The sequence below is a fragment of the Populus trichocarpa genome, chromosome 19 (genome assembly GCF_000002775.5).
Source record: "Populus trichocarpa isolate Nisqually-1 chromosome 19, P.trichocarpa_v4.1, whole genome shotgun sequence".
In the NCBI taxonomy this organism is placed as follows: Eukaryota; Viridiplantae; Streptophyta; class Magnoliopsida; order Malpighiales; family Salicaceae; genus Populus; species Populus trichocarpa.
In genome coordinates, this window is record NC_037303.2 from 5724389 (window position 1) to 5740495 (window position 16107).

At 32.4% G+C, this 16107-nt stretch overlaps 2 protein-coding genes across 10 annotated transcripts in view; one reads left to right on the top strand and one right to left on the bottom strand.

Annotated features, from left to right (window-relative positions):
- Window positions 1-4018: 4018 nt before the first annotated feature.
- Window positions 4019-8833, bottom strand: LOC7459194 (uncharacterized). Of its 6 annotated transcripts, none has more exons than XR_002979206.2 (8): window positions 8527-8833; window positions 7365-7442; window positions 7163-7238; window positions 6292-6365; window positions 6116-6170; window positions 5901-6016; window positions 4366-4433; window positions 4019-4256 (listed from the first exon to the last, which is right to left on the bottom strand). XR_002979206.2 is itself a non-coding variant. In XM_024590844.2 (7 exons), exons 1-6 carry the CDS (start codon window positions 8554-8556, stop codon window positions 4391-4393), a joined length of 372 nt encoding a protein of 123 aa, XP_024446612.1. In that variant the 5' UTR covers window positions 8557-8833; the 3' UTR covers window positions 4019-4253; window positions 4366-4390. The 6 variants fall into 6 exon arrangements, 2 of the variants coding, with proteins under 2 accessions (XP_024446612.1, XP_024446613.1); XR_008058218.1 differs by having other exon boundaries at window positions 6100-6170; XR_002979208.2 differs by lacking the exon at window positions 5901-6016 and having other exon boundaries at window positions 4019-4253.
- A 5392-nt stretch (window positions 8834-14225) lies between these two features.
- LOC7491072 (8-hydroxygeraniol oxidoreductase) overlaps window positions 14226-16107 on the top strand; it is a 44574-nt gene continuing 42692 nt past the window's right edge. The window contains exons 1-6 of one of the 4 annotated variants that reach the window (XM_002325409.4): window positions 14235-14429; window positions 14533-14681; window positions 14779-14816; window positions 14931-15333; window positions 15439-15678; window positions 15859-16014. In XM_002325409.4, the coding sequence (XP_002325445.2) occupies window positions 14390-14429; window positions 14533-14681; window positions 14779-14816; window positions 14931-15333; window positions 15439-15678; window positions 15859-16014 (1026 nt within the window). In that variant the 5' untranslated portion in view covers window positions 14235-14389. Of the gene's footprint in view, window positions 14430-14532; window positions 14682-14778; window positions 14817-14930; window positions 15334-15438; window positions 15679-15858; window positions 16015-16107 lie in introns of all 4 variants that reach the window. The other 3 variants (XM_052449566.1, XM_052449564.1, XM_052449565.1) reach the window with 3 other exon arrangements.

Consider the following 16107-nt stretch of genomic DNA (forward strand, 5'->3'; position numbering starts at 1 on the left):
TATACCCAAATAGAAATAGTTAAAAAAAATGAATGAAAATGAGATTGATCAATGATGATAATTTGTAAAGGCACATAAAAATGCTTAGACTTCATTCTAAGTTGGTTCCATTAGGACTTCTTCTTCCATTTTTTCAGAAAAAACATAACCATTGTTTAGCTGATAGCCATTTTTATTTGATAGTAAAATGTCGAGAAAATCACGTGTAGCCTTTGAATGAAGGAGAGGTATCACTTGAGCTCAAATATTGATAATAAGTTCTTGTTGCATAGTCATACTTTTGGCTAGTACATCAATCGAAGCAACTAATATGTCATAAGTAGATGTCTTATTTGATTTCTTATAAATAAACTTTTCTTATCTAATATCATACCTATCAAGCCCTTAGAGAAATATGTCCTATCAATTTGCTAATTTCTATCATTTAAAGATATTATGTGATAAATAGTCTCAATCCTTTAATGCTGAATATTTAAGTAAAAATAGACACATACATAAATGAAAACTTGAATAGATTTGAAAACATTAGCCATAGTTATTAGGATCAATCCTGGCTAGTGAGTCTTATTCCTTATCTTAAGATAAGCTATCATTCATATAGTAGACTAACTAATATGACTTTTCTATAAACCACAAACTGAATGACTCTAACAACCATTTTATACAAAAAATGGTTTGAAGTAATCAAATGAGATGAATACCTAGTCATAACATTAAATGTTTTGGTATTATGATTAAAAAAATGACATATTATATGTCAAAAGATAATTCTAGAAAGATATCAATATGACTTTTCTCAATAAACACATCATAACTATTTATAGAGCTAAAAAATATCATATATGAACTTGCATAAGATGGTAATAAGATGTTTATTAATCATATTTGTGACATGATAAATTTGGCAACAAGTTATCTTCCTTTAAAGTAAGATTGGCATAAGATTCTCTCACTATATCTAGATAGATGTCTGTTTGAATCTTAGCAAAGTGTGCCCAGCTAGAATTCACAAAGATTTTTAAAACATCTGAAAAGTCCATTAACTCATGGAAGACCACTCATTGACTTTTAAGCATTGGTCTTTTTTAGATGCTAATATTGTACTTCTCATAAGCTACATCTAACCCAAAGAAGTCATGCCTAAAAAAAAGACTTGAAAACATTACCATGATAGTGAAGGAAGTGTTGTTGTCTTAGCTAACCATGAGCATTATTTGGGAGTTCAAAGTTATTCCTTCATGCTTTTAGTTTTTTTATACTTGGAGGCTGAAAATTTTAGCTTCCTTTTAGCTTTAAACTTCAGTCTTAGAGGCATGGTTAAGCAACACAAGTTTAGGAACCTTTAAAGTTTTAGTGAGAATGAAAAGTGAGAGTAAGAAAACAGGTGCTGGAAAGAGTGAGTAGTTTAACTAAGTAAGAAGGATTAATTTTAATAAAATTTTGGCTGAAAATATGTGGAGAAAATGAGGTAGATAGAAAGATAAATGACGAAATACTATTTATATCTAAGTAGAGGGAGAGTGCAACATATTTTACAGCTTGAAATATACCGCAAAACAGGTACAATACAATCGGTCAAAATAACATCAATGACAGTCCAAGATGTCCAATTTCTCATCTTGATGTTTTGTTTATCAAAAGAGTTTTCTGGTATACATAACCTCTATTTTTTAACTAAAATTTACCTTTATAATTTCCTTCATGTTTATTTATTTGGTATACCTAATGTCTACAATTTAATTCTTTAAATGCAAATACTTTTCAAAGCCAAATTATGAAAACTTCAAACATACTGAATACATTCTTGTGCTCTTGCCTTTTCTCATTATGATCAAATTATATAAGATATGATGCATGTTATTCATAAATTACAATAATAACCATACTAAGAATATGGAAAAAAAATATATTAAATGACTACCAAATGAAAAAGAAAAATTAACCAAATAACATTTAAAAATAAGGTTGAGTTCAATGAGGGTTACCAATTGCTAATTCAAGTCGCAATAAGCAAAATTGATCTTCATTAAAGGGTTTGTTGAAGATATCCTCCACTTTATTGTCCATGATCTCAAACAATTGAAATATCACCTTTATGCATATGATCATTAATAATGTGATGCTAATTTCTATATGCTTGGTCCTAGAGAGTTGGATGGAGCTTTTGGCCAGGTTTATGACACTAGTATTATCATAATATATTGAAATATGATACAACTAGAGGTCAAAGTCTTTCAATGTTTGTTTTATCCATAAGACCTAGGCATAATATGATCCTGAAACAATATATTCAGCTTTTATAGTGGAAATGGCAATCACAATATGTTTATTACTAGCCTATGATACTAATGCATTTCCTAGAAATTAGCATGTGCTCTTTTAATTGACAATGCAACAAAGTTATAATTTGAATAACTTATAACATTCATACTTTTTATTTGAGGGTACCAGAGACCTAATTCAAAAGTATTTTTAAGATACTTGAAAATTCTTTTAACGACATTAAGGTATCTCTTTAAGATAACTTAAAATCTAATACATAAACATACACTAAATATGATATCAAAATGACTAGTAGTTAAATATAATAAGCATATGATCATACCTAAATATCATTTAACATCCACATATTATTTTCATCCTCATTGATCTTGGTGGTGGTGCTCATTAGTGTTAGACTTGTTCAAAGTGATTCCAATTCAAAAAAATTTAGAAGTTCCTTGATGTACTTGGATTGGTTGATAAAAATTCTATCTTCACTTGGTTTAATGTTGAATAATAAAATTTGAAAAAAATAAATAAATTAAAGAAACCTAAAAAATATTCAAGTCAATTTGTCAAGTTTACAATCAAAGTCATACACGAGGATAACTCTATATAATAAAAATAAAAATAAATTATAAAACTCAATCCAAAATAAATATAATGTTAAATGATAAAATTAAAAAAAAAAACTGAAATTTAAAAAAAATCACATAAGATAAAATATTAATCACGATATCAAAAAAGTATTATAGAAAAGTATAATTATTACGATAATAAAAGATGGGATAATAATTATGATGATTGACAAATCGTTTAAGGATAAACAACCAATAGGAGTGAAGGAATCTGATTTTCCTCCCTATTTGTATACGAGGTTGCAACATGGATCGTCCCTTGCTGATTGTCGGACTAAGCACAAACAGCCTATCACAGTGAAGGAATCTGACTTGGAATATTAAGAAATCCTCATCTATATATCTTGGTACTTTTTCTCCTTTTATTTTATCGAAGTTCTTCAGAATTCACGTGAAGGGATCTTGAATAGAAAGTAGAAACAATCTGGGATCCATTTTTACATTTTAAAAATATTTTTAAAAAAAATTAAATTTTTTTTACTTCAAATTAATATTTTTATAGTGTTTTTAAATCATTTTAATGTGTTAATATGAAAACTAATTTTTAAAAAATAAAAAAAAATTATTTTAATATATTTTCAAGGAAAAAATATTTTGAAAAACAACCGCTCCTACTATCTAATTTCATCCTCCATGCTTTGATTGTTTTTTAGCTTCTTAAATTTCAGCAGAACAATGCAAACCTGGAACGTTCATCATTGTTTAAAGATTTGCGGGCATGGATTTGCTAATTTCTTCTGCTTATCTGCAGCACAGAAATGTAATGAATATGTATTACTTTCACTTATAAACTTGAAAATATCATTATTTGTATTTGTTATTATAAAAAATATACGTTATTAGCCTTCTTTTTCCTAAACAAGTTGGACCATTTGTGTAATGTATGATTATTAATGTAGAATGCTTTCTAAAAATATTTTTAGGTTTTTTTTAACATGGCAAACAGTACTACTGCTACATTTTATCTTTCTTCTTTTTCCTCGTCCTAAGATTTCCGTAACTTCAGACAACTTGTTCAGACAGAAGCGTAACCCTGCACGACAGTTGTTTATGCTAGGAATTCATGATATCCAACTTGAAACTAAATTTTGGTCTGTCCATGATGGTGAAAAGAAAGAAGAACAAAAAAGAGTAGTGACTTTGTGCTCATTTGAAAACAAAATCAATAGGCTAATGACATACTTGGTTGTGCATGAAATGTATGATAAAGATAAACAAGATACAAGAATGCTGGCAATAATTTGGATTCAAGTTTTCATCCTCGATGTAACATGGCAAGTAGCTCCTCCACCTTCATTTATGGCGAAGCTGTTCCCATGTTGTTTTCACACAATGGTATCCATGTTTTCATCCCTGCTTCAAATCAATAAAGCAACTTCAGTGGACAAAATTAATTCAAGGTTCATGTAAACTAAAATATTCACCATGGATGAAATCAAGCAGATCATGATAAAGGGCGACTTACAAAGGTTAAATACTGGATTTGCTCCTTATTTCTCTGCAAACTCTTTGATTTCAGTCAGTTGCTGGGTCCTGAACCATAACAGAGTTTGTAACTAATAATGGAAGCTATACAATGAAAGTTATTCAAAATTTTAGATTAACCACAATATGGCCACAGTTGCAAAGGTTGCTTTGTTGAACATAATACTTTAGATGGCAAATAGCTCACTGATGCAGTTTCAGTAGATTGGTTCAAACATTGACAGGGGAAACTGCTAACAAATGAACATGGGGTTTTAACTCGGATGAGAATTCCATCAGGGATTAAGTCCAGGAGTTTATCATGTAAAGTTTCAAGAGAAAGTTCATGGTTCATACCTCTACAAGACACTTTAAACTTATGATCCAGATTCGAATGCCTATATCTCCTAAGTTCAAAAGTGCTTGCCTAGTATCAAGGCTTCTAGCATGGTACAATCACCAACAACGACCGTACTATAGCATAAAAACCTAACAAGGATGGAACTGAACGATCATGCAGAAGATTTTCACTTACTCATACACAGATCAAAATTTGATTGAGCTTCTAAACTTCAAAAGAAGCAGTAGTTACAAAACAAGTTTACGAGCCATTAAAATATATATATATATATATATATATATATATATATATATATATATCTTTTGCATCTGCTCTTCGGTTTTCAAAAGCCATGCATTAATGAAAACTAAGAAAGATGAAAAGGAGGTTTGCTAAAACTTGAATTTGTAACTTAAACACTGAACTTTGGACCATCATAAGTTTTTATTCTGCTGGATTTGTACATCTTCCTGCCAAGTCCTCCTTAGTCTTAGAATTTTATACCAACTTTGTTTATGAATAGATTAACCACATTAAGAGGTATTTGTACAACCCAATGACAAGCAAAAGTTATATTGAAGAAATCCACACTGAAACCAGTACTGTTGATAAAAAAAAAAACTCATATCCTTATTTCCACCATAAACCCTTACACTTCCCTCGATATTGTTCTCAACCACCAACCTCTTCAAATTGCAACAAATACTTGAGGTTTTGAAACAACTTTAGTTGTGATAAGTTGCATATAAACTTGTGTTTCCCACCCCTTCTATTTCTGATCCCAACATCAAGAAAACAAATCATTCTAACTAGCCTGACCTATTCCATCAAGCTAATATGTACTAACCCATTGGAGACTTTAATTAGCAGGACACAAAGGATGTCATATAAGTGCCCACTGACCACTGAAAAAGAAACTTTGGGTGGCGACTTTGCATAAGTCAACTCTGTCCAACTTGATTGAAAATCTAGGTAGTTCCCTGGTTAAGAAATTCAGACAATTAGGACATGGGCTTCCCACTCCAATTAAAAAAGTTGATTCGGTGGAGATCCTGGATTTTATTCTGAAATCGAGGTCCAGATAAGAAGATACCAGCAATTTTTATCCTGTATTTGTTTTCGCCTTCATCACTATACTATAACTAGATTACTCTAACTTTCATTTCTGCCACAGTATTTCTGAAAGAAAATATTACCTATAAGATCATTCATACATCCCCGCAATTTCAATTCCAGTAAATTCACCATAAACCATATAGGCATCCTTCTAATTACAGTTCCATATGACAGGAGAACTCCATTGACATCCCATCTAACATAAAGCCAAGACAAGTTCATTGAACATGAAGCACTCTTCCAAGGAAATTTCATTAGAGAAAGACATTAAGTGATTACCATATTGATGTATTACCAATACCAAGACCATTGCACGTAAGTATCATTCCTTTAAATCTGGTCAGATATTCCTGCATTGCAATTACAGAGTTTCCATATGAGCATCAATATATTATACCCAAATAGACCTTTGACATCGGCCAAGACAAGTGTAATCCTGCCATCTAGAATTAACAATATCAAAATTCTTACCCGCAAAGTATACTTATCAATCTCATATATTCCAGTTAAGTCATAATCGAAGCGTTTATCTGGATCCCTCAATACTGCAGAAGAAAATATGAGTAAGAAAAGATACGAGCAGAAGTCATCAAATTGAAGACTTACCATTCTGTAGTACCTCTAGACATTGCTATTGTATCATCTATTGTCACAGCAGTTACCTTTAAGACGTCAACATATGCATAAATTTGTTTAAGCCAAAAGGGATATGTGGATTGGAAATAAGATAGCTATTACTTTCTGCAAAGTTCTCTTTATGTTACAGGAAATGTGCTCTACCTATATATAAATAAGGAGATCCCAAATTTAAAATATGTATATTTGTGCGCGCGCGCGCTCGCACACATCTTTCTCCCAAAAACTGGATAACCTTATACATAGATATATATGTCTCGTAAATGTTGTTTGTTATGTGTGCACGTGTGAAAATCTCTCTCTAGCGGTGCATGTGCGTGCACATCTCAACTGACAAGGGCAGGAAATATAGTACATCTATCACTATAAAATGTCTTCTTTCTTTTGTTTTCTTTTTTTAAGCAGCACTCACATTTTCAATTATCCAACACATATTTCAAAGACCTTGAATAGTGAAGTTAAATGATAGCAGCTACATTTTATATGTAAATTAATAATACTTGCCTTGATTCATCTAAAAAGTTTGCTTGCATCCTCATATGCATTTTGCAAGAAACTTTTAATAAAAGAACGCAATAATTTCTAAAAACTATAAATAATGTAATTGACCAGAATGATAAGCAAGATTTCCCTGATTTTTTCCCTGGAAACAATACACAGTGTTAAGAATTAAGGGCTTGGTCTTATGTGCATACATGAGAATTACCATTGTAAGCTTCGTTAATCTCTTGAAATTTGGTAGTAACTGCATTATCCCCCTTGTGCTTATCAGGATGCCACTTCTACAACCAAACAAAAATATCAAGAAATTTTCTTAGTCAATGCCAAAGTTATTAAAGAAAACGATTATTCAATCAAGAATTAAAAAGCTCACTTAAGAAGCTGCTCAGAACAGATGCACCACTAACCAATGCAAGCCTTCGGTAATTTAGTCTTATCTTCTCATCTGTTGCATCATAATCAACCTCCAAAATTTTGTAGTAATCCTACAAAGAGTAAGGGTTTATCATAAGACGATGTAGACAAAAGTGTGACCTAAAATATCCACAATGAGAAAGTACGTCAATTTATCACACAACAAGAAAGTATTGTGAATAACAGGATAGAGGCATGGCACCTGAAGTCATCGTTAAATGGTCCCTGAGACCACATAAATAGGAATAAACAACAGATAAACAGGGTTATGATTTGCAACTATTCTCTAATTCCGCTACTTAACAAACAAACAAGAGGATAACACAACTTATGGGGAAAAATGATGTCCTTAACCAGAAAAGATTCAAGCATTTTTCTTCGGTGTTTTATCATTATCTTTGGTTCCATAATCTGCTTCTGCTTCAGCACAATACTCTTTATCCTATAGTATTTTACTTGTCATATGACCATGTCACTCATAGAAACCACCTTCTTATTAATGGAAAATTCAATATTAACAGTTGACAGTTATACGCAACAAAACAGAGGAGCATTTAAGATTGCAGGATGCCAAATATGCAGCAGCAAACTGTACGAAGTTGTAAGGGACAAGCTCTCATGGTATGGCATATCTGTTATAGAAGCAAGCGTAACTTTATTATCGACAAGAGATTAAATTTACACAACTACGAATCAGACCAATCAGCTAGCCTGAAAGTTGAATAAAAATCCTGAATCCTTGCTTTTGTATAATATCTAAGTAATCAAACAAAGCTTCTTAAAGCTTACCCATTGACCATTACACATTGGAAAACAAATTTCAAGTAGCTGTACTACAAAATCATGAATGAAGGAAAACTTTAACAGTAAAATAACTTTCATTGTGGTGTAAACAAGAGCAACCAGATTCACATGTACATCAAAGAATATTAAGAAATCCGTTCAACCAGTTATTATACTTGAGTAGACAAACTATTCTCTAGGATGCCATGCCATGAATTATAGACAATCCTTTCCATTTATTATGTTTTCCCAACTATTTCTCATAATTAAGGAAAAGAAAAACGGAAATCAATGCCTTCAAAGAAACTAAGTTGGGGGGGAAAACCATGAAAATGAAACCCCAAGAGGTATAAAGGATAAACAACTGTGCACCTTTTGAGTGGTGTTTTCATTGCCTTCCATATGCTATGGTGATGGTTCTGTTGTGGAGAGGATTTTGCGCATACTTCATCTCATAAAACATAAAAAAAAAAAAAACGGAGGATGTTGATGGGATCTTCTCAAAAACAATGAAATTCAGTCTGGTTAGATATTTGAAGAGTTATAAAAGAAAAAAGAAAGAGGGTGTTGTGTGGTGGATTTATTTTGGATTCCTACCAGACGGATAATATATGGAATGGAAGGAGAGGTTCTTTGATTGCCACAACGCTGCTCTTTGGATTTGTGTCTCCACTTTTTTCTTGGTATATATATATATCTCTATTTTTCCGATGCACGCGACAAACATTGTTGTATTATTTTTATGTGATAAATATTTAAAAAACAATAGCATCTTCAATAAATATTTTAAAAAATAATTGTTACTATAAACACAGGCACGAAATGATTTTCAATTAGTTTAAATTACAGTAAAGTTAACGGAATTTATTAAAACTAGAGGTGAGTAAAAAAACTGAAAAATTAATTAAATTAAAAAAATCAGAAAAAAATAACTGAAAAAATCAAATCGTAAAAAAAATTGATTAAAATTTTTAAAAAACCAACAGTTTCGGTTTCGGTTTTATAAGTTTGAAACTGAAAAAACCAAATCAAATCGAACCTGAACCGAAAAAAACAGAGCCAAACCGAAAATACCGAGCCAAACCGGAAAAACCGAGCCAAACCAGAAAAAAACCGAGCCAAAACCTGTTTGAACCGGTTTTTGTCCTAAAAAACCGAACCGAACCGAAACCGGTTGGTTTGATTCGGTTTCGGTTTTTTTTAAATAATTTCGGTTTAGTTACTTTTTTTATATATAAAAACCGAACCGAACCGAAAATGATCACCTCTAATTAGAACCAGAACAAGCCAAATTCTAAATCCAAATCATAAACACAAAATCCATTACACCCTTCAACGATCAAATCACAAAATGTTATAGGGAAAATGCAGAATTACAAAAGACTTAGGCCCCGTTTGTTTGCAGGAAAGTGAATTCCTTTGGGAAAGTGAATTCCGGGGAAAGTGAATTCCTGAAAAGTGAATTCCGGGAAAGTATTTTTCAATGTTTGGTAGTGTTATGGAAAATAAACTGGAAAACATTTTCCAGTGTTTGGTTATGTTATGGAAAATGAACTGGAAAATAATTTAATAATGAATTAATTTTTTTTTCAAGTTTATCTAATATATATAAAATATTTAATCACTTACAATAAAAAAAAAATGAAATCTAAAAAGTATAATGATGATTTTTTTTTATTATATCCTATATTCATACATAAGCTTATGAAATATTTCTACAAAAAGCCTATTAATATATTTTTTTTAATTATAAAAGCTTAAAATAAGTTTTTTTTTCATATGAAGAAAGCCAAATTAGTTTTCTACAAAAAATTATGCTGAAAGAAGCGGACAATAATTCTCTATTTTTCCTGTTATATTCATTCCTCATTTCCCCTGTTATAACCGGTTTGTATAATTTCCCAATTGGACTGTTCCATTCCCCTCCCATTCCCCGTGTTATTCATTACACATTTTCCCTTCAACAATTCACTGTTCCCATTCCCCTCCCAATCCCCTCCCCTCTCGGTCCCAGTTCCCCCAATTCCCCTGCTCCCATCCCCCCCCAACAATTTCACTGTTCTCATTCCCCTCCCAATGGAAGGCAACCATTTTCTTCTTCCCCACAGCAGTGGGCAGAGACCCACGGTCTCCTGTCTCTCTTCCTTCCCCTGGAAGACAAGCCACCACCTTCCCCCACTTTTGGCCTTGGGGACCAAAACCAGAGAAACCCCTGGCTGAAGGGGGTCCTGATTTTCAGTTTCTTCTCCCTTCAGCCGGGCAAGTCTTCCTCTCCCTCATTCAAAAAGCCAACACTCCCCCCACCGTCTCTACTCACTCTTTGGCCAAAACACAGAAGGAATCCAAACAGCTCCCCCCACAAGGACTTCCCCTCTGCCTCTCTCCCTCTCGGCTGCTCCTTTTTCTCCAGCCAGAACCGCCGCTGGAACCTTTCCCCCCTCTGGCCTGATTTTTGTTTCTTCTTCCTCCCCCCGGATGTATTGATTTCCAGCCCCATCTCCGGCCACTACACTTCTCTTCCATGTTAACAGAAATCGCCCCCCTCCCCCTCTCTCTGTCACAGTTATCTCTCCCACCCTCCCCCCACCGTTTTGCCTCTCTCTGTCACAGCAATATCATCAACGACAACACTTTTGAGCTCAAAAAATCTGAGCCTGAAGCTCCATCTAAATCATTCCCCTTTATCTCGCTTGCCCTCTTCCCTTTTCCGCTCAAAATCAAACACCACTTCCCTTCTCTCCTACCACGTAACAACAGCACTCACAACTAGAAATCCCAAATCCACACTCCAATAATGGCTTCTTTCATGCCCGAGCAAGCCAGAGCCCCTCCCGCTCTTCCCTTACCCGTTCCTCCTGTCACCAAGGCACGATTTTTTGATTCATTTTTTGATTTTCATACTCCTGTAATTGATTTTTTTTTCTTTTCTTTTTTTGCTTGCTGTGTGATCTAATGCGATGTGCAGTTTAAGATTGGGCTGTGTCAGTTATCGGTGACGGCTGATAAAGAGAGGAATATTGCAGAAAGCAGAAAATGAACGGAAGGAAAGTGTTTTCCTTTCTTTAACAAAAGAAAAACACTTTCCTTTCGTAAAGTTACTTTTTTTAATTTGACTGGAATTCAGTTTTCTTTGACCATTTTCTTATATTGCTGCCAAACATGGGAAAAGCAGGAAAGTGAATTCCAGGAATTCACTTTCCTGCAATCAAACACGGCCTTAAATGATATCGGTGGAATTTAGATCTGTAATTCTTTTCTTTTGTGTTGTGTATTTTTTTATTTATTGCTTCAAATGGTTTCATAGAATATCGGGATTGTACGTGTTTTGATTGGTTGCTTTTAGGGCTGGATTAATTGAGGTGTTTGTAATGTTTGATAAAATGCCTGAAAGAGAAGTCGTAAATTTGTAACATTTCACTTATATTGGTATTTTATATATTAAATTAATTATAATAGTATTTTTATAATATTTTTTTTTAAAAAAGAATGTGTTGATTGGATTCTCATGTGTCTAAATCAACATGTAAAGTGTTATTAATTATATATATAAATAATAGAATGTAAATTATAATTTGGCAAAATGTTACCAGTGTAATTTTTCCAATTAAATAATATATTGTTATTTAATAATTCCTAGATTATTAAGTAAATTAAAATTGAAATCCAAGATATCACAACAAGATGTCCCATTATATCGTATTTCTTGCAAAGATGGATCACAAAATCAAGTTTGGAACTCCTTTTAATATGTCAAAAGAACTCAAGGGATCCCAAACTCAGTTTTATTCATTTAAGCCTAATTTAATTAATTTGACGTTAATAAATCACCCAGATTTTCATAAAAAAGTATTAAATAATCATCCTTAAAATAACAATGCATCATAAAAAATATGTGTGGATGTCAAATTAAGAAAAAATAAAAGAATAAGAAGAAGAAGAAGATTTATTTACCTCAATTATTAGACTATGGACATATAAAGGGGCCGAATCATAATAAAAATTGAAGATGCTTTAGCTAGGCGCGTGTGGCGCATGAAACAGAGTGGTTGGTATAGTTATTAAATTTAACTTGAAGGTTAATCTGGTCACTGGATCTCAAGTTACACAGATTAGCCTGAATCAACCCGAATTAATCTGAAATTTTTTAAAAAAAATATTTAAAATTTTAATATTTCATATGAAAAAATTAAGAAACAATCCATCTTAATATAAGTTATACATGTTGTAAATAATGAAATTTCAAAAATTATTTCAAAATTTTTTTTATCCCACGTTAAAAAATATAATTTGATCTAATATACTAATATTTTAATTTTTATATTGTATAATTAAAATTTCTTCGTCTATTAATATATCAATAGCATTATAGTTATTCTAAATAATTTTATTTTAATGATTTATATCGAGATATGAAAATGTTATGACCTTATAGATATTAGTTTATGGGTGTAAACACAGCATAGTTGCTATGTTTTAATTATATTATGTGCTTATATATATATATATATATATATATATATATATATATATATATATACACTCTAAAATGCATGGAAAGTACTTAACTTTTGGTTTTTATTTTTGCTGTTTTTTCAATTTTTTTTTGTTTTTCCCCATTTTTTTGGGTTTTACATGTGTTTTTTCCCCCCAAGATTGTCTTCTTCTTCGTAAGATATATGTCTCATTTATTGTTGAACGGTGGAGATTCCTTTAAAGTGATCGAAGGGTTGAAAAGCATTTGATTAATTTTATTTAATTAGAAGGGCATTTCATTATAAACAAAAGAATTTACCTTATCTAAAATGTCTCATCACTTACTTTATTCGGGTTATCTTTGGCTTGAAATGTCATTACATATTATTTTTTAATTGAGGTTTATCGTGCTTTTCGCTTAGGATAAAAAAATAATCTAAGTGTATATTTGATAGTGTGGTGTTTATTTTTTAAAAATATTATATTTGGCTTGGAATGTTATTACATATTGGTTTTTTTTTAAATGAATCAATTGAGGTTGTTTTTATACCATGCTTTTCACTTAATATAAAAAATAATCTAAGCACATGTTTGGTAGTGTGGTGGTTAATTTTCAAAAATATTATATTTGCTTGAAATGTTATATATATATATATTTTAAAAAAAATGACTCAATTGAGATTGTTTTTATACCATGCTTTAGGTATGAAAAATAATCTAAGTGCATGTTTGGTAGTATAGTGCTTACTTTTCAAAAATACATTTTTTAATTTTTAATATTAACATGTTAAAATTTTTAAAAAATATATAAAAAATATCAATTTAATATTTTTCCAAACAAAAAATAATTTATGTTTGATATTGCGATACTTGTTTTTCAAAAATAAAATTCAATTTAAAATACATCAAAATATTTTTTTATTTTTAATATAGGAAATTAAAATCTTTTAAAAACACTTAAAAATAAATAAAAAAATAATTTAAAAAACCAATTCTAACACAAAAATAAGACATTAAACTTGAACGTGACAAAACTTGGACATCAACAAGTGACGTGGTGGGCAGAGCAATGATCTATAACATAATACTATATTAATTCCGACAGCAGAAGCAAGAACTAATTAACTTCACAAGTATCGTGTATGATATTTGTACCATACTAATATGTACACGTCAGTAGGTGGTAGTGGGTGCTCGGTCACCAATAATTTTTAATTATCGTGTAAAATTAAATCCAACCAAACCAAACCAAATCTATTAAAAAATTAAAAAAATCCTATAAAATAATATAAAATCAAAATAAACAAAATATAATGACCCATACTTGTTATTCTTTATGACAAAGTATCCTAAACCAGAAACACTATCTTTTTATTATATATATAAAAAATATTGATAATTATTTGGTGAGGTATCGTTTTCAAGTCTCGTTAATTTAGACCCCACACACGTCTTTTATCCATTTTAGTATTTCTGGACGAGCTCTTATTTTTAGACAGGGTGACGCCACGCATTCCCATTATTCTATTAATCATTATTGCTGTTGAATCAATCAATACACAAATCAGAGGAGGGAGGAGTCCGAATCCTAAATTGAGGTTAGGTGAGGTTTGTCCCATTCTACCCTTCTCTCTCTCTACATTAGATTTGTTAGTTGCATGCACAGCATAAGTATAAGCATTCCTCAGCAATCCATGTTCTAAAATCAAAACTCCTACTTTAGGTTTGTTAGCTGCCTGCACTGCATAAGCGTTCCTCGGCAATGTCAAAGAGCCGCAGCTCACAGATTATAACATGTAAAGGTATGCTGATGAATGAGTTTGATTCATGTGTGCTCGCGTAGCCACAGAAAGATAATTCCTTTGCTTTCAGTCATTAACTTGATATCTGGGTTTCGTCTGTCAGCGGCAGTAATATGGGGAAGTGGGGAGCCATTGAAGGTTGAAGAGATACAAATAGAACCGCCAAAATCGACTGAAGTTCGAGTGAGGATGCTATATGCAAGCGTGTGTCACACTGATATCTTACTTGCCAAACGCAAAGGAGATCCCGTTGTAATACAATTTACTTCATTTTCATGATCATCCTTGCATAATTATTATTAATGTCTTTCCAGCTTACTTTGTTTCACCATTTTATCTCCTTTTCCAGCCACCTTTTCCTCGAGTCCTGGGCCACGAAGGCGTTGGGTAAGCCCTCTTCTTACTACATATATCAAAACTAGTACCCAAAAGCTGGGGTGGCTAGCTTTTGATGAATAAAGAGCTGATCTTACAATAACTTGAATTGTACTCCCATCGTAGAACGGTGGAGAGCTTTGGGGATGAAGTCAATGGTCTTGAAGAAGGAGATTATGTGATACCAACAATGTTAGCAGAGTGTGAAGCCTGCGAGAATTGTACATCAGCGAACACCAATTTATGCCTGACATACCCTTTAAGCCGTAGTGGTCTAATGTTAGATGGCACTTCAAGAATGTCCATCAAAGGGCAGAAGTTGTATCACATGTTTACTTGCTCCACTTGGTCCGAATACATGGTTATTGATTCCAATTATGTAAACAAGATCGATCCAAGCATACCTCTGCCTCATGCCAGTGTTTTATCATGTGGATTTTCAACTGGATTTGGAGCAGCTTGGAAGGAAGCTCAGGTTAAAATGGGATCAACTGTGGCTGTTTTAGGCCTTGGTGCTGTTGGACTCGGGGTTTGTTTTGTTCTTTTCCTTTCCTTTCCTTGAGAAAAAAAGAAGAGGGTGTAGAATATTTTGCTGATGCCCTTATTTGTCTCTCAAAAATCTCTGTAAATGCAGGTCACAGAAGGAGCTCGAATGCTAGGGGCAGCTAAGATAATCGGCGTTGATAAGAATAGCATGAAAAAAGACAAGGGGCTAGCTTTTGGAATGACCGATTTCATTAACCCTGATGAGTGTTCGGATAAATCTATTTCGCAAATGATAAAAGACCTGACTGGTGGAATGGGAGTGGATTATTGCTTTGAGTGCGTTGGTGCCGAGTCCTTGATTAATCAAGCCATCCAAGCCACAAAAGAGGTATATATATATATATATGCATGCCCATAATGCCTCTCCTCTTCTAACCCTTCTAACCCGTGCTCTGTTTTGTTCTGCTATAAGAAAGCAATAAAATCGGCAATTCATATTCTAACTCGATTTGTGATGTTCGGAAAACCACCATTCAATAAGAGTTTCTCCCTTGATGCTGGTTGTTAGGGAAAAGGAAAAGCAATTGTTATAGGCGGAGGAATCAACAGCGTAAAGATCGATTATGCTCCTCTTTTGAGTGGAAGAACCCTAAAGGGGTCCGTTTTTGGAGGGCTCAAAGTAAAATCTGACCTTCCCATCCTCATGGAGAAATGCAAAAATAAGGTATGTCCTTATCAAATTAGCATGTGGAATGAATGTATTAATTGAAGAAAATGAACGGTGCCCCCTTTTTTTTAGAAAATAAAATAAAATCAT

Bases quoted from the DNA above. Each gene is read 5' to 3' on its own strand.
- LOC7459194 (XM_024590844.2), bottom strand. From the start codon at position 8,556: ATGGAAGGCAATGAAAACACCACTCAAAAG. The intron at 7,239-7,364 runs GTTAGTGGTGCA...GTTTGGTTGTAG, and splicing joins ATTACCGAAGGCTTGCATTG to AAGTGGCATCCTGATAAGCA. The intron at 4,434-6,099 runs GTAATCACTTAA...GTTATGGTTCAG, and splicing joins ATTGGTAATACATCAATATG to GACCCAGCAACTGACTGAAA.